This window comes from Oncorhynchus tshawytscha, linkage group LG13 (genome assembly GCF_018296145.1).
Source record: "Oncorhynchus tshawytscha isolate Ot180627B linkage group LG13, Otsh_v2.0, whole genome shotgun sequence".
Classification (NCBI taxonomy): domain Eukaryota; kingdom Metazoa; phylum Chordata; class Actinopteri; order Salmoniformes; family Salmonidae; genus Oncorhynchus; species Oncorhynchus tshawytscha.
In genome coordinates, this window is record NC_056441.1 from 88008071 (window position 1) to 88031794 (window position 23724).

The following is a 23724-nucleotide window of genomic DNA, read 5'->3' on the forward strand; positions in this document are numbered from 1 at the left end:
GTGAGTCTAACTGTGAGTTAAGCACACCGTCCACCCCCTCCCTAAATGTGAGTCTAACTGTGTGTTAAGCACACCCTCCACCCCCTCCCTAACTGTGAGTCTAACTGTGAGTTAAGCACACCGTCCACCCCTCCCTAACTGAGTCTAACTGTGAGTCTAACTGTGAGTCTAACTGTGAGTTAAGCACACCGTCCACCCCCTCCCTAAATGTGAGTCTAACTGTGTGTTAAGCACACCGTCCACCCCTCCCTAACTGAGTCTAACTGTGAGTCTAACTGTGAGTCTGTGTGTTAAGCACACACCTCTCCCTAACTGTACACCCCTTCCCTAACTGTGAGTCTAACTGTGAGTTAAGCACACCGTCCACCCCTCCCTAACTGTGAGTCTAACTGTGTGTTAAGCACACCCTCCACCCCCTCCCTAACTGTGAGTCTAACTGTGAGTTAAGCACACCGTCCACCCCCTCCCTAACTGTGAGTCTAACTGTGAGTTAAGCACACCGTCCACCCCCTCCCTAACTGAGTCTAACTGTGAGTCTAACTGTGAGTCTAACTGTGTGTTAAGCACACCGTCCACCCCCTCCCTGAGTCTAACTGTTAGTTAAGCACACCCTCCACCCCACACCGTCCCTAACTGAGTCTAACTGTGAGTTAAGCACACCGTCCACCTCTCCCTAACTGAGTCTAACTGTGAGTTAAGCACACCCTCCACCCCACTCCCTAACTGTTAGTTAAGCACACTGTCCACCCCCTCCCTAACTGTTAGTTAAGCACCCCCTCCACCCCCTCTCCTAACTGTGAGTTAAGCACACCGTCCACCCTCCTAACTGAGTCTAACTGTGAGTTAAGCACACCTTCCACCCCCTCCCTAACTGAGTCTAACTGTGTGTTAAGCACACCGTCCACCTCCCCTCTGAGTCTACTGTTACACCCACCTCTCCTAACTGAGTCTAACTGTGAGTTAAGCACACCGTCCACCCCTCCCTAACTGTGAGTCTAACTGTGAGTTAAGCACACCGTCCACCCCTCCCTAACTGAGTCTAACTGTGAGTCTAACTGTGAGTCTGTGTGTTAAGCACACCGTCCACCTCCCTTCCCTAACTGTGAGTCTAACTGTGAGTTAAGCACACCGTCCACCCCTCCCTAACTGTGAGTCTAACTGTGTTAAGCACACCCTCCACCCCTCTCCCTAACTGTGAGTCTAACTGTGAGTTAAGCACAACGTCCACCTCTCCTCCTGAGTCTAACTGTGAGTCTAACTGTGAGTTAAGCACACCGTCCACCCTCCCTAACTGAGTCTAACTGTGAGTCTAACTGTGAGTCTAACTGTGTGTTAAGCACACCGTCCACCTCTCCCTAACTGTCTAACTGTTAAGCACACCCTCCACCCCACCTCCCTAACTGAGTCTAACTGTGAGTTAAGCACACCGTCCACCTCTCCCTAACTGAGTCTAACTGTGTGTTAGTTAAGCACACCCTCCACCCCTCCCTAACTGTTAGTTAAGCACACTGTCCACCCTCCCTAACTGTTAGTTGTTAAGCACCCCTCCACCCACCGTCCTCCCTAACTGTGTGTTAAGCACACCGTCCACCCCCTCCCTAACTGTGTGTTAAGCACACCTCTCCCTAACTGAGTCTAACTGTGTGTTAAGCACACCTCTCCCTAACTGTGTCTAACTGTGTGTTAAGCACACCTCTCCCTAACTGAGTCTAACTGTGTGTTAAGCACACCTCTCCCTAACTGTGCTATTATCATGTCATTAAACTGCATGATCTCTGCCCTCGCTCTGTTAATCCTTTAGGAATATCCATAAGTACCAAATGGCACACTATCCCCTTTAAAACCCATAGTGCCCTGGTTAAAAGTGGGCTCACTATATAGGGAATAGGGTGCCATTTGAGATGCATTTTAATGATATTAAGCCCTCTAGCCTCAACCCATCTCAGGAACCATCTATTGTTACAGTTCACAGTTCATAGTTCACTAAACTATGTTATAGCTCACTATAAATAGGACATAGAAAAACAACCCAATGTTAGGCTAGTGAAGGCGTCTTGTTTTTTCAGTAGAATGAATGAACACGGGCATCAGCAGGTAAAATATGTGCCCTACAACAAATAAGATAAAAGCAGATAGATTTATCCAAATCCCCCCTGTCCTCAGATCCGCTGTCTCTCCAACAAAACTGTTAGAATAGTCAAACCCCTCTTCTTTTGAAAGTAGGTAAACTATGGAAAAGCAAAGTAACGTGGGTTTCTTTTTTTAAATCGGGCTGTGGCAGAGAGAGGAGAAGTATAGCCTGACTCCCTCCGTGGTTAATCTTCCCGGAGCGTTAGCAGCAACGACTATTCTGAAGATTAGATCTGCGTTTCCCATCACGACTGGAGCAAAGATTTAATCATTCCTCGGTGTACTAAAGCAAAGACGAGTTGTCGAGGTCGGCTGTAGCCAGATTTGAAGTTTAATCTTCTGAACGTATCCATGTTTGCGGATCAACACCGGCTTGGCGGTGCCCTCAATTGAGTGTGCGCACGGGGGAGACGCTCGCAGTTCCACTGTTCCGAGTCTACGCTGCCAACGACGAAAGAGGAGATACATTGTTTTCGGGACTATCTGAAATGGGGAGTCAAAAACGGCTAACAGAAATGGGATTCTAGAATTGGAAAACGGGTCTCATTCTGAGTTTTATAAGGAACTATTCCAAAAGGAGAAAATTTGTGTTTTTATTTCTCTCAACAATAATGTATAAGAGGAAAAATGTGGGTCGGATGTCGATTTCTGTTCGATACGGATACGAGAACTGGCAAGATATCAGCATGAATTAAAAGCAGAAAGAAAGAAAAAACAGACATCAATGTTCATTTTTATTTTGGAGCGAGTACCATGGCGAAAAGGAAGGGACTGTTGTTTTCGCTGCTTTACTTGATGGCAGAGTTTTGGCTGAGTTGGCAGCAAGTCCTTAGAATCGGTAAGGTTGATTTTATCATCGGAATTTTCGATTCATAATGTATTTAGTCAACTGGGTTATAGACCTGGTCCAATACAATTGTCTGGATTGATTGATATATCACAAACAACTTGAGCTTAATGACTGTGCCGTCAAGGTGCAAATGTGTGTTTGTATTTGAAAAAAAAAAAAGTTAATTAAACTTTGGTCTTACGACTGCACTATTAAATCATTAGTTCCAATCATATAGTACATTCCTATGCACATGGGCCTGGGAACAGAATATAGCAGGGTTCTAAACTGGCAGGTTTTACTAGGAGCACGTGTGCGCCTAAATTGAAAAATGTAGGCGCACACAATGACATTTAGGAGCACAATAAAAAAGTATTTGATTTGTTAAAGCTAGAATCCTTAATGCTTCTATGCGCACTGGTGCTCCTAAATTAAAATTCCAGCAAAAATATTTAGGCGCATATGCGATTAAAATGGTCGCACTGTAGAGCTCCGTAATAAGAAATGAGAATTGCATTTAGTGAAATGTTTATCTATACACACAGTTCAGTCAACCCTTCTTCACAGGCCATAGTAATCTCCCTCTAGTGTAATCCGAATATTAACGTTATTTAATAGATTAAAGATGGGATGGAATAGACAGTAGACACACCCTGGATTTAAATGTCTGTGAGTGAACCAGTCGGGAGTGTGATCAGAGTTATTATCTGAAAGTGATGCTGGGTTGATATAGAGTAGGATAGGCCATGGTACTTTCCTTTTCTTGAAGCTCAGATAGACCAGAATCCACATCATGAAATATAATACACTATCTCTATAATATAAACAACTATGGGTTTAAAAGGACTGTCAAATGAATCATTGGGAGAGTGTGATTGTAGGTATTAACTAAAAGGGATTGTTTATTGATAATTACACCATATTCCCTATATGCAGATGTAGGATCTTCATTTGATCACCTTGTTACAGGATAACTTTCCTGCAAAGCGACACATGTAACATGTGTAGTCTATTTGAGGTTTAAAAAGCCTTCTGAGGCTTTGTAACTTCCATTCATTCACATTTCCTGTTGCTGCATGATTCTTTTCCTGCTTGTAGCAAACCTTGCTCAATGTAAGATCTCTGTAGGGCACCATTTTTCACCTGAGCCCATGGGCCCTAGTCAGAAGTAGTGCATTATATAGGGAATGTGATGCCATTTGGGACGGGCTGATAGAGTCGCCTGGTTACAGGGTCCAGGAAGTATTCACTATTTATTCTGATGTTTTGTACATAATAATCTAGACTCTATTATATATAATCAGTTAAATAGGGTTAGGTCCTAGATCATTCTTGATTCCCCTTGTTCTAGTAGGCATCCCAAATGGCACCCTCTTCCCTATATAGTGCACTACTTTTGTCCACTTCAGTACCCTTCCCTACACTACCATACCCTACACTCTCCTACCCAACCCTACACTACACTACACTACTCTACTCTACTCTACACTATACTACACTAACCTACACTACACTACACTACACTACACTAACCTACAGTACCCTACACTAACCTACACTACCCTACCCTACAGTACCCTACCATCGACTACCCACCAGTACCCTACACTACCCAACCATACCCTACACTCTCCTACCCAACCCTACACTACCCTACACGACTCTACTCTACACTATACTACACTAACCTACACTACACTACACTACATTAACCTACACTACACTACATTAACCTACAGTACCCTACACTACCCTACCCTACAGAACCCTACCATCGACTACCCACCAATACCCTACACTACCCAACCATACCCTACCCTAATTGACCCTACCCTAATCTACCCTACCTTACACTACCCAACCCTCCCTACCCTACTCTACCCTACCCTACACTAACAAACCCTTCCCTTCCCTACCCCAATCTACCCTACACTACCCAACCCTCCCTACCCTACCCTACACTACCCTACCCTACACTACACTACCCTATCCTATCCTATCCTATCCTACCCAACCCTACCCTACCCTACTCTACTCTACCCTACCCTACCCTACACTACCAAACCCTACCATAGCCTACTCTTCCCCACCCTAATATACCCTACCCTACCCTACACTACCCAACACTATCCTACACTACACTACCCTACCCTACACTATCCTACCCTACCCAACACTATCCTACACTACACTACACTACCCTACCCTATACTATCCTACCCTACCCTATCCTACCCCATCCTACCCTATCCTATCCTACCCTATCCTACCCTACCCAACACTATCCTACACTACACTACACTACCCTACCCTATACTACCCTACCCTATCCTACCCTATCCCACCCTATCCTACCCTACCCTACACTACACTACCCTATCCTACCCAACCCTACCCTACCCTACTCTACTCTACTCTACCCCACCCTAATATACCCTACACTACCCAACACTATCCTACACTACACTACACTACCCTACCCGACCCGACCCTACCCTGCCCTACCCTATCCTACCCTATCCTACCCTATCCTACCCTATCCCACCCTTCCCTACACTACCCTACCCTATCCTATCCTATCCTATCCTACCCTATCCTACCCTACTCTATCCTACCCTACCCTATCCTACCCTACACTACACTACCATATCCTACCCTACTCTATCCTACCCTACCCTATCCTACCCTATCCTATCCTACCCTACTCTATCCTACCCTACTCTATCCTACCCTACCCTATCCTACCCTATCCTATCCTACCCTACCCTACCCTACCCTATCCTATCCTACCCTATCCCACCCTACCCTATCATACCCTACCCTATCATACCCTACCCTATCCTATCCTACCCTACCCTACTCTATCCTACCCTATCCTATCCTACCTCAGGTGCACATGCAGGGATCTATTTTCATGTTTCTTCATTTCCCATCATATCCCCATATGGTCTGGGAGATTTGGAGGATTGCAGATCTGCAGGACAAGGTCCCAAATTAAACTCTACACAGTGTGTTCAAAACATTACAACTCTTTCCAGGACATAGACTGATCAGGTGAATCCAGGTGAAAGCTACGATCCCTTATTGATGTCACTTGTTCAATCCACTTCAATCAGTGTAGATGAAGGGGAGGAGACGGGTTTAAAGAAGGATTTTTAAGCCTTGAGACAATTGAGACATGGATTGTGTCTGTGTACCATTCAGAGAGTGAATGGACAATACAAAATATTGAAGTGTCTTTGAACTGGGTTTGGTAGTAGGTGCCAGGCGCACCGGTTTGAGTGTATCAAGAACTGCAACGCTGCTGGGTTTTTCAGTTTCCTGTGTGTATCAAGAATGGTCCACCACCACCCAAAGGACATGCAGCCAACTGTGGGAAGCACTGTTCTGAGGGCAAAAAGGGGGGATGGGGGGTGCAACTCAATAGTAGGAAGGTATAGGGTATAGGGTTTAGGGTTTATGGTATAGGGTTTATGGTATAGGGTTTATAGTGTAGGGTATAGGGTATAGGGTTTATGGTATAGGGTATAGGGTCTATGGTATAGGGTCTATGGTATAGGGTCTATGGTATAGGGTCTATGGTATAGGGTATAGGGTTTAGGGTATAGGGTTTAGGGTATAGGGTTTATGGTATAGGGTTTATGGTGTAGGGTTTATGGTATAGGGTTTAGGGTATAGAGTTTATGGTATAGGGTATAGGGTTTAGGGTATAGGGTATAGGGTTTATGGTATAGGGTATAGGGTCTATGGTATAGGGTCTATGGTATAGGGTTTATGGTATAGGGTATAGGGTTTATGGTATAGAGTATAGGGTATAGGGTATAGGGTCTATGGTTTAGGGTATAGGGTTTATGGTATAGGGTATAGGGTATAGAGTTTATGGTATAGGGTATAGACTAGGGTTTCATTGGGGAAGCACTCATTCTCTATCTACTACAGTAACTGCCATTTTCTAGTTAGTGCACTTGGCTTCTACCTTACACTCTAAGGCTCTGCATCTCAGTGCTAGAGGCGTCACTACAGACCCTGGTTCCATTCCAGGCTGTATCACAGCGGTCTAAGGTACTACAGACCCTGGTTCGATTCCAGACGGTATCACAGCGGTCTAAGGCTCTGCATCTCAGTGCTAGAGGTGTCACTACAGACCCTGGTTTGATCCTGGGCTATATCACAACCGTCCGTGATTGGGAGTCTCATAGTGTGGCGCACAATTGGCCCAGCTGTGTCCGGGTTAGGGGAGGGTTTGGTCGGGGTAGGGCCGTCATTGTACATAAGAATTTGTTCTTAACTGACTTGCCTCGTTAAATAAATAAAACAATTAAACTTGTGCTGTTGCATAACTTTACTGTCTGATTGCAGGGCAGTACCCCCTCCTCACTCTCCCCTTCACTGGGTCGTAATCTGTCCTTTATATTGTTAATCTCTCTGAATCCTCTATCGCTGTCTGAGGACACCTAATCTTTGTCATTTTCTTCCTGACCCCACACGCTAACTACTAATCCACCACATATGGTGCTACTGCAATTAATATGGCTGCTTGTTGGTGAGAACACACGCACACTTACTCTCAAACACACACACACACACACACACACTCTCTCTGCCTTGCGTCCATGGCTCTATACTGAGGCTGCTGGGAATAATGGTCAATCTTCTCCATAAACCCCTTTAAACAACCTGTTTCAACCTACACTAATCTGGTTATACAGAGATTACTCTGTCTGTCTCTCTCTATGTCTCTGTCTCTATCTGTCTGTCTGTCTCTCTATGTCTCTGTCTGTCTCTATCGGTCTCCCCGTCTCTGTCTCTATCTGTCTGTCTGCCTGTGTCTCTGTCTCTATCTGTCTGTCTGTCTGTCTCTCTCTCTCTATGTCTCTCTCTCTCTCTCTGTCTGTCTGTCTCTCTATGTCTCTGTCTGTCTCTATCTCTATCTGTCTCCCTGCCTCTGTCTCCCTGCCTCTGTCTGTCTGTCTGTCTGTCTGTCTGTCTGTCTGTCTGTCTGTCTGTCTGTCTGTCTGTCTGTCTGTCTGTCTGTCTGTCTGTCTGTCTGTCTGTCTGTCTGTCTGTCTGTCTGTCTGTCTGTCTGTCTCTCTTTCTCTCTTTCTCTCTTTCTCTCTTTCTCTCTTTCTCTCTCACGGTCCTTCGGCTGTTGCTAATAAACCTCATCTTGGGAAGAGCAGGGCTCTGACTGGGATGGTGATTCTGGTCTGTGATATGTGTGATATACTGTATGTGTGTGTTCTGGCTTGAGATGTGTTGCAGGACACTTCTTCCTGCTTTGTGAATGGAGATGAATGGCCACACAGATTCATTATTTATGGATCCTCTCCCTGACATGCATCATACAGTACATCTAAGTCCCAAATGACACCCTATTCCCTCTGTTGTGCACTACCCTATGGGACCTGGTCAAAAGTAGTGCACTACCCTATGTGCACTACCCTATGGGACCTGGTCAAAAGTAGTGCACTACCCTATGTGCACTACCCTATGGGACCTGGTCAAAAGTAGTACACTACCCTATGTGCACTACCCTATGGGACCTGGTCAAAAGTAGTGCACTACCCTATGGGACCTGGTCAAAAGTAGTACACTACCCTATGTGCACTACCCTATGGGACCTGGTCAAAAGTAGTGCACTACCCTATGTGCACTACCCTATGGGACCTGGTCAAAAGTAGTGCACTACCCTATGTGCACTACCCTATGGGACCTGGTCAAAAGTAGTACACTACCCTATGTGCACTACCCTATGGGACCTGGTCAAAAGTAGTGCACTACCCTATGTGCACTACCCTATGGGACCTGGTCAAAAGTAGTGCACTACCCTATGTGCACTACCCTATGGGACCTGGTCAAAAGTAGTACACTACCCTATGTGCACTACCCTATGGGACCTGGTCAAAAGTAGTGCACTACCCTATGGGACCTGGTCAAAAGTAGTACACTACCCTATGTGCACTACCCTATGGGACCTGGTCAAAAGTAGTACACTACCCTATGTGCACTACCCTATGGGACCTGGTCAAAAGTAGTGCACTACCCTATGTGCACTACCCTATGGGACCTGGTCAAAAGTAGTGCACTACCCTATGTGCACTACCCTATGGGACCTGGTCAAAAGTAATGCACTACCCTATGGGACCTGGTCAAAAGTAGTACACTACCCTATGTGCACTACCCTATGTGCACTACCCTATGTGCACTACCCTATGGGACCTGGTCAAAAGTAGTACACTACCCTATGTGCACTACCCTATGGAACCTGGTCAAAAGTAGTACACTACCCTATGTGCACTACCCTATGTGCACTACCCTATGTGCACTACCCTATGGGACCTGGTCAAAAGTAGTGCACTACCCTATGTGCACTACCCTATGGGACCTGGTCAAAAGTAGTACACTACCCTATGTGCACTACCCTATGGGACCTGGTCAAAAGTAGTACACTACCCTATGTGCACTACCCTATGGGACCTGGTCAAAAGTAGTACACTACCCTATGTGCACTACCCTATGGGACCTGGTCAAAAGTAGTGCACTACCCTATGTGCACTACCCTATGGGACCTGGTCAAAAGTAGTGCACTACCCTATGTGCACTACCCTATGGGACCTGGTCAAAAGTAATGCACTACCCTATGGGACCTGGTCAAAAGTAGTACACTACCCTATGTGCACTACCCTATGTGCACTACCCTATGTGCACTACCCTATGGGACCTGGTCAAAAGTAGTACACTACCCTATGTGCACTACCCTATGGAACCTGGTCAAAAGTAGTACACTACCCTATGTGCACTACCCTATGTGCACTACCCTATGGGACCTGGTCAAAAGTAGTGCACTACCCTATGTGCACTACTCTATGGGACCTGGTCAAAAGTAGTACACTACCCTATGTGCACTACCCTATGGGACCTGGTCAAAAGTAGTACACTACCCTATGTGCACTACCCTATGGGACCTGGTCAAAAGTAGTACACTACCCTATGTGCACTACCCTATGGGACCTGGTCAAAAGTAGTACACTACCCTATGTGCACTACCCTATGGGACCTGGTCAAAAGTAGTGCACTACCCTATGTGCACTACCCTATGGGACCTGGTCAAAAGTAATGCACTACCCTATGGGACCTGGTCAAAAGTAGTACACTACCCTATGTGCACTACCCTATGTGCACTACCCTATGTGCACTACCCTATGGGACCTGGTCAAAAGTAGTGCACTACCCTATGTGCACTACCCTATGGGACCTGGTCAAAAGTAGTGCACTACCCTATGTGCACTACCCTATGGGACCTGGTCAAAAGTAATGCACTACCCTATGGGACCTGGTCAAAAGTAGTACACTACCCTATGTGCACTACCCTATGTGCACTACCCTATGTGCACTACCCTATGGGACCTGGTCAAAAGTAGTGCACTACCCTATGTGCACTACCCTATGGGACCTGGTCAAAAGTAGTACACTACCCTATGTGCACTACCCTATGTGCACTACCCTATGTGACCTGGTCAAAAGTAGTGCACTACCCTATGTGCACTACCCTATGGGACCTGGTCAAAAGTAGTGCACTACCCTATGTGCACTACCCTATGGGACCTGGTCAAAAGTAGTACACTACCCTATGTGCACTACCCTATGTGCACTACCCTATGTGACCTGGTCAAAAGTAGTGCACTACCCTATGTGCACTACCCTATGGGACCTGGTCAAAAGTAGTACACTACCCTATGTGCACTACCCTATGGGACCTGGTCAAAAGTAGTACACTACCCTATGTGCACTACCCTATGGGACCTGGTCAAAAGTAGTGCACTACCCTATGTGCACTACCCTATGGGACCTGGTCAAAAGTAGTGCACTACCCTATGTGCACTACCCTATGGGACCTGGTCAAAAGTAGTACACTACCCTATGTGCACTACCCTATGTGCACTACCCTATGGGACCTGGTCAAAAGTAGTGCACTACCCTATGTGCACTACCCTATGGGACCTCAAAAGTAGTGCACTACCCTATGTGCACTACCCTATGGGACCTGGTCAAAAGTAGTACACTACCCTATGTGCACTACCCTATGTGCACTACCCTATGTGCACTACCCTATGGGACCTGGTCAAAAGTAGTGCACTACCCTATGTGCACTACCCTATGGGACCTGGTCAAAAGTAGTACACTACCCTATGTGCACTACCCTATGGGACCTGGTCAAAAGTAGTGCACTACCCTATGTGCACTACCCTATGGGACCTGGTCAGAAGTAGTGCACTACCCTATGTGCACTACCCTATGGGACCTGGTCAAAAGTAGTGCACTACCCTATGTGCACTACCCTACTATAAAGGGAAAATGATGCCATTTGAGACACAGTCAATATGTCAATGTCCTTCACCTTTGTGATATGTCAATGTCCTTCACCATTGTGATATGTCAATGTCCTTCACCATTGTGATATGTCAATGTCCTTCACCATTGTGATATGTCAATGCCCTTCACCATTGTGATATGTCAATGTCCTTCACCTTTGTGATATGTCAATGTCCTTCACCATTGTGATATGTCAATGTCCTTCACCTTTGTGATATGTCAATGTCCTTCACCATTGTGATATGTCAATGCCCTTCACCTTTGTGATATGTCAATGTCCTTCACCTTCACCCGTGAGAGCACCTGGGCATTTCATTCATTCCCTTATAATCACTGCATGGTATTATCTAACCTGTAGGCTCACATATAGTGTTAACCATGGAGGGTGAAAAACCTTTTAAATCTACACCGCACTAACAATATACTGTAGTGCTGCTTTCAACTGTAACATCGGTGTCAATCTCTCCCAGGTTGTAATCCCAACAGGTTTCAAGCTGACCACCATTGTCCCTGTTCCCAAGGTAACCTGCCACAATGACTATTACCCTGTAGCACTTACATCTGTAATTATGAAGTGCTTTGAAAGGCTGGTCATGACACACATCAGCACCTGTTTATTCTGTTTCCATTTGGCAAACGGTACCGGAGCATCGGCTCTCGAACCGACAGCTTCTACACTTTTACGAGAAAAAAAAAAAATGTTGCCATTTTCCAGTGTAAACATTTATAGTGTTGATTTAGAAGTTAAATTAAGTTTAACACTCAGCCGTGTCAAATAATCCCTGTCTTGGTGTTTAATAACCAGTGTTGATTGTGTCATTTTTTAAATAGTTTGTTTAGAGTAAAAACCCTCTAACCACGTCCTCATTATCACATTTCTCAGCACTGTTGCAGGGTGACTTTTCAGAATTGTTTTGTTTCAATATCTGTGTTTTTGCTACTCGCGGCGGCAGGTAGTCTCGTGGTTAGAGCGTTGGACTAGTAACTGAAAGATTGCAAGATCGAATCCCCGAGCTGACAAGGTAAAAATCTGTTGTTCTGCTCCCTGAACAAGGCAAGTTAACCAACTGTTCCCTGGTAGGCCGTATTCTGTAAAACAGAATATATTCTGAACTGATTTACCTAGAGAGAAAAAAATGTAGATTGATTGATTAACTATTATGTTTCAGAAAGATAAATAACATTATATTTTTCTAAAATAATCCAATCTGTTAGTAGTTGGAGTTATGGCACCTGTTACTAAAATGTGTTCTAGTTTAGATGATTTAGGTAGTCTCCTTACTAAATCTATCCGACCCTGACAGTCATTCTGAATGAAAGTTACAGCTTATTAAAAGTTCCAGATGTTAGATATTCTCACTCTGGTAGGAATTACACATCACTTTGCAAGCCAGCATAAATGTGATTTGCAGGCCTGATATGGGGCCTGTAAAATTCTAAAACACCACCGTGTTTGGGTATAACTAGACCTTTATATAAAGGCCTTATGATATATGTAAATATTGTCATAAAGAATGACATTGAAAGGCTGGTAGAACCGTTCATAGACGGTTCTAGGAAGAAACCTTCAACGATAAAAGGATTCTCGGTAGAAGGGTTCAGAAAGTATTCCAATCTCTGGACTTTTTCCACATTGTTTTTTGTTACAGCCTGATTATAAAATCGAAAAAAAAAATCTAAATTGTTTTTTTCCCCCCCCTGACCTACACACAATTCCCGATAATGTCAAAGTTCAATTATGTTTGTAAAGACATTTTACAAATTCATTTAAAAAAAATAATAAAAGCTGTAATGTCTTGTTAGAGAAAGCTTAAATACGTTCAGGAGTAAAAAAAAAAAGTGCTTAACACTTCACATAATAAGTTGCATGGACTGAAGTTTTAAACTTCTATTAGATATTTATTGCCTGTCGGCCTCATTGACCTGACCTCATTCAACTCGTATTTGAGTTAAAAAAAGCATAATGTATGGATTATTTCGACTATAACGAATAATCAGATGAAAGATATGATCCAGAGCCTCACATAGAGTATATCGTTTGGTCATTGTGCTGCCACAGAATTAATTGTGAGCAAGGCCTCAAAATAAGCTTTATATTCCAGAGCTGCCGAGAAAAGTGATATATATTATTGAAACAATGTTGCGATTGTTTGTGAGAAAGCCAACAGGCGTGGTTCCTGTGGGGGAAAGATTCTATTGGGGAAAGGTTCCCGTGGGGGTTGCCATGGAAGCCAAGAAGGGGAGTGAGGTGTGTGTGTGTGTGTGTGTGTATATGTGTGTTTGCTCAAACACACATGCATCTGGGGGTCTGGGAGAAGAAGTGTGTCCATCTGATGAATGGGCATGTGTCTGAACTTAATTTTATACACTAATCACTAACTTAATTTTATACACTACACTAGTCTCACCCATTCATTTCTAATGACGGGTCATTTTTGACCGTGAACACCGCAGGCTTTAAAAAAAGTTAAATAAAACACCTAAAATGTAATGAGAATCATCCAAATGTATTCTGTGTGTTCAGATGCTCTGTGTGGACAAAGTCATGGAACCTTACGACAGTCAGATTAAATTAACTCCATTTTTTTTTAGAGAGAAAACTTGTAAATCGGTCCAATTCGACCGGAACACAGCAGGAGGGTTGACATGATTTTTGAATGACTACCTCGTCTCTGTACCCTACACATACAATTATCTGTAGGATCCCTCAGTTGAGGCTTGAATTTCAAACACAGATTCAAACACAAAGACCAGGCAGGTTTTCCAATGCCTTGCAAAGAAGGGCACCAAATTCTCATGTTTGTTATGTATATACAAGCCAAGGTTCTTGATTTTTAAGTAGCCTTGCTAAAACAACCAGAGGTATTGAATATCCCTTTTAACTTGGTGAAGTTATTAATTATACTTTGGATGGTGTATCAATACACCCAGTCACATCAAAGATACAGGCTTCCTTCCTAACTCAGTTGCCAGAGAGGAAGGAAACCGCTCAGTGATTTCACCATGAGGTCAATGGTGACTTTAAAACATTTACAGAGTTTAATGGCTGTGACAAGAGAGAACTGAGGATGGATCAACCACATTGTAGAGACTCCACAATACTAACCTAAATGACAGAGTCAAAAGAAATACAAATATTCCAAAACAGGCATCCTGTTTGCAACAAGGCACTAAAGTAATACTTCCTGTATATCACTTCACATTGATCTGGTACTTCCTGTATATAGCTCCACATTGATCTGGTACTTCCTGTATATAGCTCCACATTGATCTGGTACTCCCTGTATATAGCTCCACATTGATCTGATACTGGTACTTCCTGTATATAGCTCCACACTGATCTGGTACTGGTACTTCCTGTATATAGCTCCACATTGATCTGGTACTCCCTGTATATAGCTCCACATTGATCTGGTACTGGTACTCCCTGTATATAGCTCCACATTGATCTGGTACTGGTACTCTGTATATAGCTCCACATTGATCTGGTACTGGTACTTCCTGTATATAGCTCCACATTGATCTGGTACTGGTACATTGATTTAGTACCCTGTATATAGCTCCACATTGATCTGGTACTGGTACTTCCTGTATATAGCTCCACCCTGATCTGGTACTGGTACTTCCTGTATATAGCTCCACATTGATCTGGTACTTCCTGTATATAGCTCCACATTGATCTGGTACTTCCTGTATATAGCTCCACATTGATCTGGTACTTCCTGTATATAGCTCCACATTGATCTGGTACTTCCTGTATATAGCTCCACATTGATCTGGTACTTCCTGTATATAGCTCCACATTGATCTGGTACTGGTACTTCCTGTATATAGCTCCACATTGATCTGGTACTTCCTGTATATAGCTCCACATTGATCTGGTACTTCCTGTATATAGCTCCACATTGATCTGGTACTTTAACTTCCTGTATATAGCTCCACATTGATCTTTAGTACTTTCTGTATATAGCTGATCTGGTACTAGTACTTCCTGTATATAGCTAGGATCTGCTACTGATACAGCAAGTATTTCCACATTAAGTCTCCACCCATTGTAGTCTGGGCATGTATACGCTCCACATAAAATTAGATCTGGTATTTGTATATAGCTCCACATTGATCTGGTACTCCTTGTTATACTAGCTCCACATTGATCTGGTACTTCCATATATAGCTCTGACTGGTGAGGTACTTCCTGTATATAGCTCCACATTGATCTGGTACTCCTGTATATAGCTCTACATTGATCTGGTAGCTCCTGTTATGTAACATTGATCTGGTACTTCCTGTATATAGCTCCACATTGATCTGGTACTGGTACTTCCTGTATATAGCTCCACATTGATCTGGTACTGGCTCCAGTGAGACATAGCTCCACATTGATCTGGTAGTCCTGTAATAGCTTCACATTGATCTGGTACTGGTACTTCCTGAAGAGATGACATTGATCTGGTACTGGTACTCCCTGTATATAGCTCACACATTGATCTGATACTGGTTTCCTGTATATGGCTCCACCCTGATCTGGTACTGGTACTTCCTGTATATGCTCCACATTTCTATGGGTCCTGGTCAAAATTGATGGTGCTTCTATATAGGGAATTGATCTGGTGCTTCCTGAGATGCAAACAGAGTTTCAGTGAAGAACAATATGTTTTATTGTCCCTGTATATAGCTCCAGATTGATCTGGTCCTTCCTGTATATAGTTCCACAGATCAGGGTTCCTGTTATAGTCCACATTGATCTGGTACTTCAAACATATCAACCCCACATTGATCTGGTACTTCCTGTATATAGCTCCAGGGTTGATCTGGTACTTCCTGTATAGCTCCACATTGATCTGGTACTTCCTGTATATAGCTCCAGGGTGATCTGGTACCCCCTGTATATAGCTCCAGGGATCTGCGTACCCCTCTATCGCTCCAGGGTAGCTGGTACTTCCTGTATATAGCTCCACATTGATCTGGTACTTCCTGTATATAGCTCCACATTGATCTGGTACTTCCTGTATGTAGTTCCATTCTTGTGTATTTTAATCCTCTTGTGTTACTATTTTTCTTTCTATTATAATGATTTAACTCTGTGTTGTTAGGATGGGCTTGTCAGCAAGCATTTCAAGCTTAAGTCTCCACCCATTGTAGTCTGGGCATGTGACGAATAAAATTAGATTAGCTTTGTTATACTAGTTGATACACCCTTATGTTATACTAGGGACATTTTGTTTCCATATCTAGGGCTGACGGTGAGGAATTGAGAAGAGCAGATCAAAACAGTTGCTTTGTGAGAAGGTGTTATAGTTCACAGTCAGCCAATGTTATGTAAATGTCGGCTGAAAAGTACCAGTGGTCTGGCCTTGGCCCCAAGTGAGAGCAGGCCCGCTGGAGCCATGGCCCAGTGAGACATGGGCGCCGACCCACGCACCATAAAAGTAGTCCTGAAGCCTTTTCCTTCGTCACCAAGAAGAGATGATCAGTATGATTGGTTACAATTCAACTCACCATAAGGTTTCTACATGGCTATTTCCCTTTCTAGGTACCCTATTTCCTGCATAGTGCACTACTTTCTATGGGTCCTGGTCAAAAGTGGTGCACTATATAGGGAATAGGGTGCAATTTGAGATGCAAACAGAGTTTCAGTGAAGAACAATATGTTTTATTGTCCCACGCACCAGAGAGGTCCAGTGTAATGTGTTGTTCTACAGCAGGGTTTTTATAGTCCCGAACCCCTTCAAACATTCAACCCCCAGCTGTACCCCCTCTAGCACCAGGGTCAGCGTACCCCTCTAGCACCAGGGTCAGCTGTACCCCTCTAGCACCAGGGTCATCTGTACCCCCTCTAGCACCAGGGTCAGCGTACCCCTCTAGCACCAGGGTCAGCTGTACCCCCTCTAGCACCAGGGTCAGCTGTACCCCCTCTAGCACCAGGGTCAGCTGTACCCCCTCTAGCACCAGGGTCAGCTGTACCCCTCTAGCACCAGGGTCAGCTGTACCCCCTCTAGCACCAGGGTCAGCTGTACCCCCTCTAGCACCAGGGTCAGCTGTACCCCCTCTAGCACCAGGGTCAGCTGTACCCCCTCTAGCACCAGGGTCAGCTGTACCCCCTCTAGCACCAGGGTCAGCTGTACCCCCTCTAGCACCAGGGTCAGCTGTACCCCCTCTAGCACCAGGGTCAGCTGTACCCCCTCTAGCACCAGGGTCAGCTGTACCCCTCTAGCACCAGGGTCAGCTGTACCCCCTCTAGCACCAGGGTCAGCTGTACCCCTCTAGCACCAGGGTCAGCTGTACCCCCTCTAGCACCAGGGTCAGCATACCTCCTCTAGCACCAGGGTCAGCGTACCTCTTCTAGCACCAGGGTCAGCTGTACCCCCTCTAGCACCAGGGTCAGCTGAACCCCCTGTAGCACCAGGGTCAGCGTACCCCTCTCTAGCACCAGGGTCAGCGTACCTCCTCTAGCACCAGGGTCAGCTGTACCCCCTCTAGCACCAGGGTCAGCTGTACCCCTCTAGCACCAGGGTCAGCTGTACCCCCTCTAGCACCAGGGTCAGGGTACCTCCTCTAGCACCAGGGTCAGCGTACCCCCTCTAGCACCAGGGTCAGCTGTACCCCCTTTAGCACCAGGGTCAGTTGTACCCCCTCTAGCACCAGGGTCAGCTGTACCCCCTCTAGCACCAGGGTCAGCGCACTCTCAAATGTTGTTTTTTGCCATCATTGTAAGCCTGCCACGCACACGATACACAATACAATACATTTATTAAAGATAAGAATGAGTGTGAGTTTTTGTCACAACCCGGCTTGTGAGAAGTGACAAAGAGCTCTTATAGGACCAGGGCACAAATAATAATATAATAATAATCAATAATTTTGCTCTTTATTTAACCATCTTACATATAAATCTTTATTTGTTCATCAAAAATGGTGAATAACTCACCACAGGTTAATGAGAAGGGTGTGCTTGAAAGGATGCACATAACTCTGCAATGTTGCGTTGTATTGGAGAGAGTCTCAGTCTTAAATCATTTTCCACACACAGTCTGTGCCTGTATTTAGTTTTCATGCCAGTGAGAGCCGAGAATCCACTCTCACATAGGTACATGGTTGCAAAGGGCATCAGTGTCTTAACAGCTCGATTTGCCAAGGCAAGAATCTCTGAGCGCAGCCCAATCCAGAAATCTGGCAGTGACTTCTGATTAAATTAAATTTTCACAGAACAGCTTGCTGCAATTTCGATGAGTCTCTCTTGTTCAGATATCGGTAAGTAGACTGGAGGCAGGGCATGAAAGGGATAACGAATCCAGTTGTTTGTGTCGTCCGTTTCGGGTAAGTACCTGCGTAATTGCGAACCCAGCTCACTCAGGTGCTTCGCTATATCACATTTGACATTGTCCTTAAGCTTGAGTTCATTTGCACACAAAAAATCATACAATGATGGAAAGACCTTTGTGTTGTCCTTGTTAATGCAGACAGAGAAGGGCTCCAACTTCTTAATTATAGCCTCAATTTTGTCCCTCACATTGAATATAGCTGCGAAGAGTTCCTGTAATCCTAGATTCAGATCATTCAGGTAAAAAAAAACATCACCCAGACAGGCCAGTCGTGTGAGGAACTCGTCACCATGCAAGAGGTCAGACAAGTGAAAATTATGGTCAGTAAAGAAAACTTTAAGCTCGTCTCTCAACGAAAAACAAACGTGTCAATACTTTGCCCCTTGATAACCAGCGACTTCTGTATGTTGTAAAAGCGTTACATGGTCACAGCCCATATCATTACATAATGGATAAAATACACGAGAGTTCAGGGGCCTTGCTTTAACAAAGTTAACCATTTTCACTGTAGTGTCCAAAACGTCTTTCAAGCTGTCAGGCATTCCCTTGGCAGCAAGAGCCTCTCTGTGGACGCTGCAGTGTACCCAAGAGCCTCTAGGTGGATGCTGCAGTGTACCCAAGAGCCTCTAGGGGGATGCTGCAGTGGACCCAAGAGCCTCTCGGTGGATGCTGCAGTGGACCCAAGAGCCTCTAGGTGGATGCTGCAGTGTACCCAAGAGCCTCTAGGTGGATGCTGCAGTGTACCCAAGAGCCTCTCGGTGGATGCTGCAGTGTACCCAAGAGCCTCTAGGTGGATGCTGCAGTGTACCCAAGAGCCTCTAGGGGGATGCTGCAGTGTACCCAAAGAGCCTCTAGGGGGATGCTGCAGTGTACCCAAGAGCCTCTCGGTGGATGCTGCAGTGTACCCAAGAGCCTCTAGGTGGATGCTGCAGTGTACCCAAGAGCCTCTAGGGGGATGCTGCAGTGTACCCAAGAGCCTCTCGGTGGATGCTGCAGTGTACCCAAGAGCCTCTCGGTGGATGCTGCAGTGTACCCAAGAGCCTCTCGGTGGATGCTGCAGTGTACCCAAGTGGTGTCGGGAGCAACTGCTTGCACGTGCGTTACCACTCCACTATGTCTCCCTGTCATGGTCTGTGCACCGTCAGTACAGATACCAACACATCTTGACCACCAAAGTCCATTTGATGTCACAAAGCTGTCCAGTACTTTACAAATATCCTCTCCTGTTGTCCTGGTTTCCAGTCAATCAAATCAAATCAAATGTATTTATATAGCCCTTCGTACATCAGCTGATATCTCAAAGTGCTGTACAGAAACCCAGCCTAAAACCCCAAACAGCAAGCAATGCAGGTGTAGAAGCACGGTGGCTAGGAAAAACTCCCTAGAAAGGCCAAAACCTAGGAAGAAACCTAGAGAGGAACTAGGCTATGTGGGGTGGCCAGTCCTCTTCTGGCTGTGCCAGGTGGAGATTATAACAGAACATGGCCAAGATGTTCATAAATGACCAGCATGGTCGTATAATAATAAGGCAGAACAGTTGAAACTGGAGCAGCAGCACGGTCAGATGGACTGGGGACAGCAAGGAGTCATCATGTCAGGTAGTCCTGGGGCATGGTCCTAGGGCTCAGGTCCTCCGAGAGAGAGAAAGAAAGAGAGAAGGAGAGAATTAGAGAAAGAAAGAGAGAAGGAGAGAATTAGAGAACGCACACTTAGATTCACACAGGACACCGAATAGGACAGGAGAAGTACTCCAGATATAACAAACTGACCCTAGCCCCCCGACACAAACTACTGCAGCATAATTACTGGAGGCTGAGATGTCGAGGATGTCTTCCTTAATTGACCCCCCCATAAACGTAACGAACATTTACCAGGAGCTGTGCCACGTCTGTTGACTCATCCAGCTCTAACGCATATTTATTTATGATTTTTTTTTGTTATGAGCTGAGAAAGATGACTGAGGTGACCTATAAAAATGGACTTTACACACAGCGTATCACATTTGAACAAACCAAATATTCAAATACCGTTATAGAAGGTAAAGTAAAAACCCAAACCGGTCCCTGCATCAATTCCAGTATATGGTACAATACAGTACACCACCTAGCCCTGACCTAGCCCAACATCTTCTGAGGTTGTACATTTTGATCTTGGTATCACACACACCATCTGTTTGGAAGAACAAGGCAAGTTACAGTATATTTTTTATCCTTTATTTAACTAGGCAAGTCAGTTAAGAACAAATTCTTGTTGTTCAGGGGCAGAACGACAGATTTTTACCTTGTCAGCTCGGGAATTCGATCTTGCAATCTTTTGGTCACTGGTCCAATGCTCCCTCATATGCATGCTGGGTAAAACCATACTAGCAACTGGTAAGAATTAACATTGGAGCTAGGTAAACCTTAAAAGCAGGTAGTACAATGACATAGTCTCTCTCTCTCTCTCTCTCTCTCTCTCTCTCCCCTCTCTCTCCCTCTCCCTCTCCCTCTCTCTCTCCCCTCGAGCCAGGCGTTGAATGAACAAAGAGGTCCTTACCAGCCAAGCAGCTCTGTTTGATCTGTAACACTGAGCTCTCTCTGTCTATCCTGTAGGAAATGACATAAAACTAGACACTAGGGCACTGTGGCTGACTCTGTAAAACAACACATGACACTGCATCTATCATACTACTGTGACTGACCCTGTAAAACAACACCTATCATACATTAACCGATACTCATCCAATCACATTAATCGTTACTCATCCAATCACATGAACCGATACTCATCCAATCACATGAACCGATACTCATCCAATCACATGAACCGATACTCATCCAATCACATGAACCGATACTCATCCAATCACATGAACCGATACTCATCCAATCACATGAACCGATACTCATCCAATCACATGAACCGATACTCATCCAATCACATGAACCGATACTCATCCAATCACATGAACCGATACTCATCCAATCACATGAACCGATACTCATCCAATCACATAAACCGATACTCATCCAATCACATGAACCGATACTCATCCAATCACATGAACCGATACTCATCCAATCACATGAACCGATACTCATCCAATCACATTAACCGATACTCATCCAATCACATTAACCGATACTCTCTCACAGGAAACATTTAGAAACGAAACATGACCATTGGAAATATTAGCCACAGGAGTTTTTTTGAGCGAAAATAAAGACGACTTTCGAGTAGTAAGACATGTATAAAAGCAACAGATACCATTAATAAGAAGGGGCGAGAAGTGTCTTTTTTGGTGAGCTACCGAGTGGCTGGGACAGAGAAGCCCCATAAGATGTTGGGCTAGGTCAGGGCTAGGCGGTGTACTGTAATATGTCGTCTTTTAATATTTATGCTTGATGAAAAATATATTTAGATGGTACAATGATTCTCTACATTCTCTATGCTTGTTTTGTCACATAAAACTGAAATTAGGCAAACTATAAGAATTTTAGCAACCAGGAAATGACGGTGCGATTTCTGTACAGTCCACCTTTTAAAGGGAAGACTTTTACAGGAACAGAACCTGACCTTCTCCCCACGCAGTGCTTTCCACAATACAGATGTGTTGTTGGAGGCCCTACAGTTTAAGACAAATTGATAATAGAAATCACATAACTCAAGATGTCTGTTTTTAATAGAGATGTTTTCCCTCATGTTCTTCGTACGTACATAGTTAGACCACAAGGAGTGTATGCAGCACCATAGATTCAGTGATATATAGCCTCACCTCAAATTGAATTTGTCCACGTTTACATGCACACCAATAACCCATTATTATTTGGGATACTCAAGTATTCTGTTTTTGAGTTGACGGCATATAACCACATCGTAACCATTTTTACATGAACCCGAATAAACTCCTATCACGGTTTTGAGAAACCTGAATAAGATGCCTGGGAAATGCTTGTCTTAGACGGGATACTATGGCATGTAAACATCAACCATTTTTACATGAACCCGAATAAACTCCTATCACGGTTTTGAGAAACCTGAATAAGATGCCTGGGAAATGCTTGTCTTACCAGTATTATGTTGGCACACCAGTATTTCTACTTGCACATCATCATCTGCTATTTATCACTCCAGTGTTAATCTGCTAAATTGTAATTACTTCGCAACTATGGCCTATTTATTGCCTTACCTCTTCATGCCATTTGCACACACTGTATATAGACTTTATTTTTGTCTATTGTGTTATTGACTGTACGCTTGTTTATTCCACGTGTAACTCTATTGTGTTATTGACTGTATGTTTGTTTTACTCCATGTGTAACTCTGTGTTGTTGACTGTATGTTTGTTTTATTCCATGTGTAACTCTGTATTATTGACTGTATGTTTGTTTACTCCATGTGTAACTCTGTATTGTTGACTGTATGTTTGTTTTACTCCATGTGTAACTCTGTGTCGTTGTATCTGTCGAACTGCTTTGCTTTATCTTGGCCAGCTTGCAGTTGTAAATGAGAACTTGTTCTCAACTAGCCTACCTGGTTAAATAAAGGTGAAATAAAAACAAATTAGATGGGATACTACGGCATGTAAACATCATATCCTGTTTACATGAACCCAAATAAGCTCCTATCACGGTTTTGAGAAACCTGAATAAGATGCCTGGGAAATGCTTGTCTTAGACGGGATACTAGGGCATGTAAACATCATATCCTGTTTACATTAACCCAAATAAACTCCTGTCACGGTTTTGAGAAACCTGAATAAGATGCCTGGGAAATGCTTGTCTTAGACGGGATACTATGGCATGTAAACATCATATCCTGTTTACATTAACCCAAATAAACTCCTATCACGGTTTTGAGAAACCTGAATAAGATGCCTGGGAAATGCTTGTCTTAGACGGGATACTATGGCATGTAAACATCAACCATTTTTACATGAACCCGAATAAACTCCTATCACGGTTTTGAGAAACCTGAATAAGATGCCTGGGAAATGCTTGTCTTAGACGGGATACTAGGGCATGTAAACATCATATCCTGTTTACGGTTGTTTTTCATGGTTTGGCCAGGCTCAGTTTTGCATAATATCAC

The 23724-nt window shown here is 44.3% G+C and overlaps 1 protein-coding gene across 4 annotated transcripts in view; it reads left to right on the forward strand.

Moving 5' to 3' along the window:
• The first annotated feature begins 2110 nt into the window (after positions 1 to 2110).
• LOC112247935 (glutamate receptor ionotropic, kainate 1) overlaps positions 2111 to 23724 on the forward strand; it is a 135737-nt gene continuing 114123 nt past the window's right edge. The window contains exon 1 of one of the 4 annotated variants that reach the window (XM_042296496.1): positions 2111 to 2968. In XM_042296496.1, the coding sequence (XP_042152430.1) occupies positions 2884 to 2968 (85 nt within the window). In that variant the 5' untranslated portion in view covers positions 2111 to 2883. The remainder of the gene's footprint in view (positions 2969 to 23724) is intronic. The other 3 variants (XM_042296494.1, XM_042296493.1, XM_042296495.1) reach the window with 3 other exon arrangements.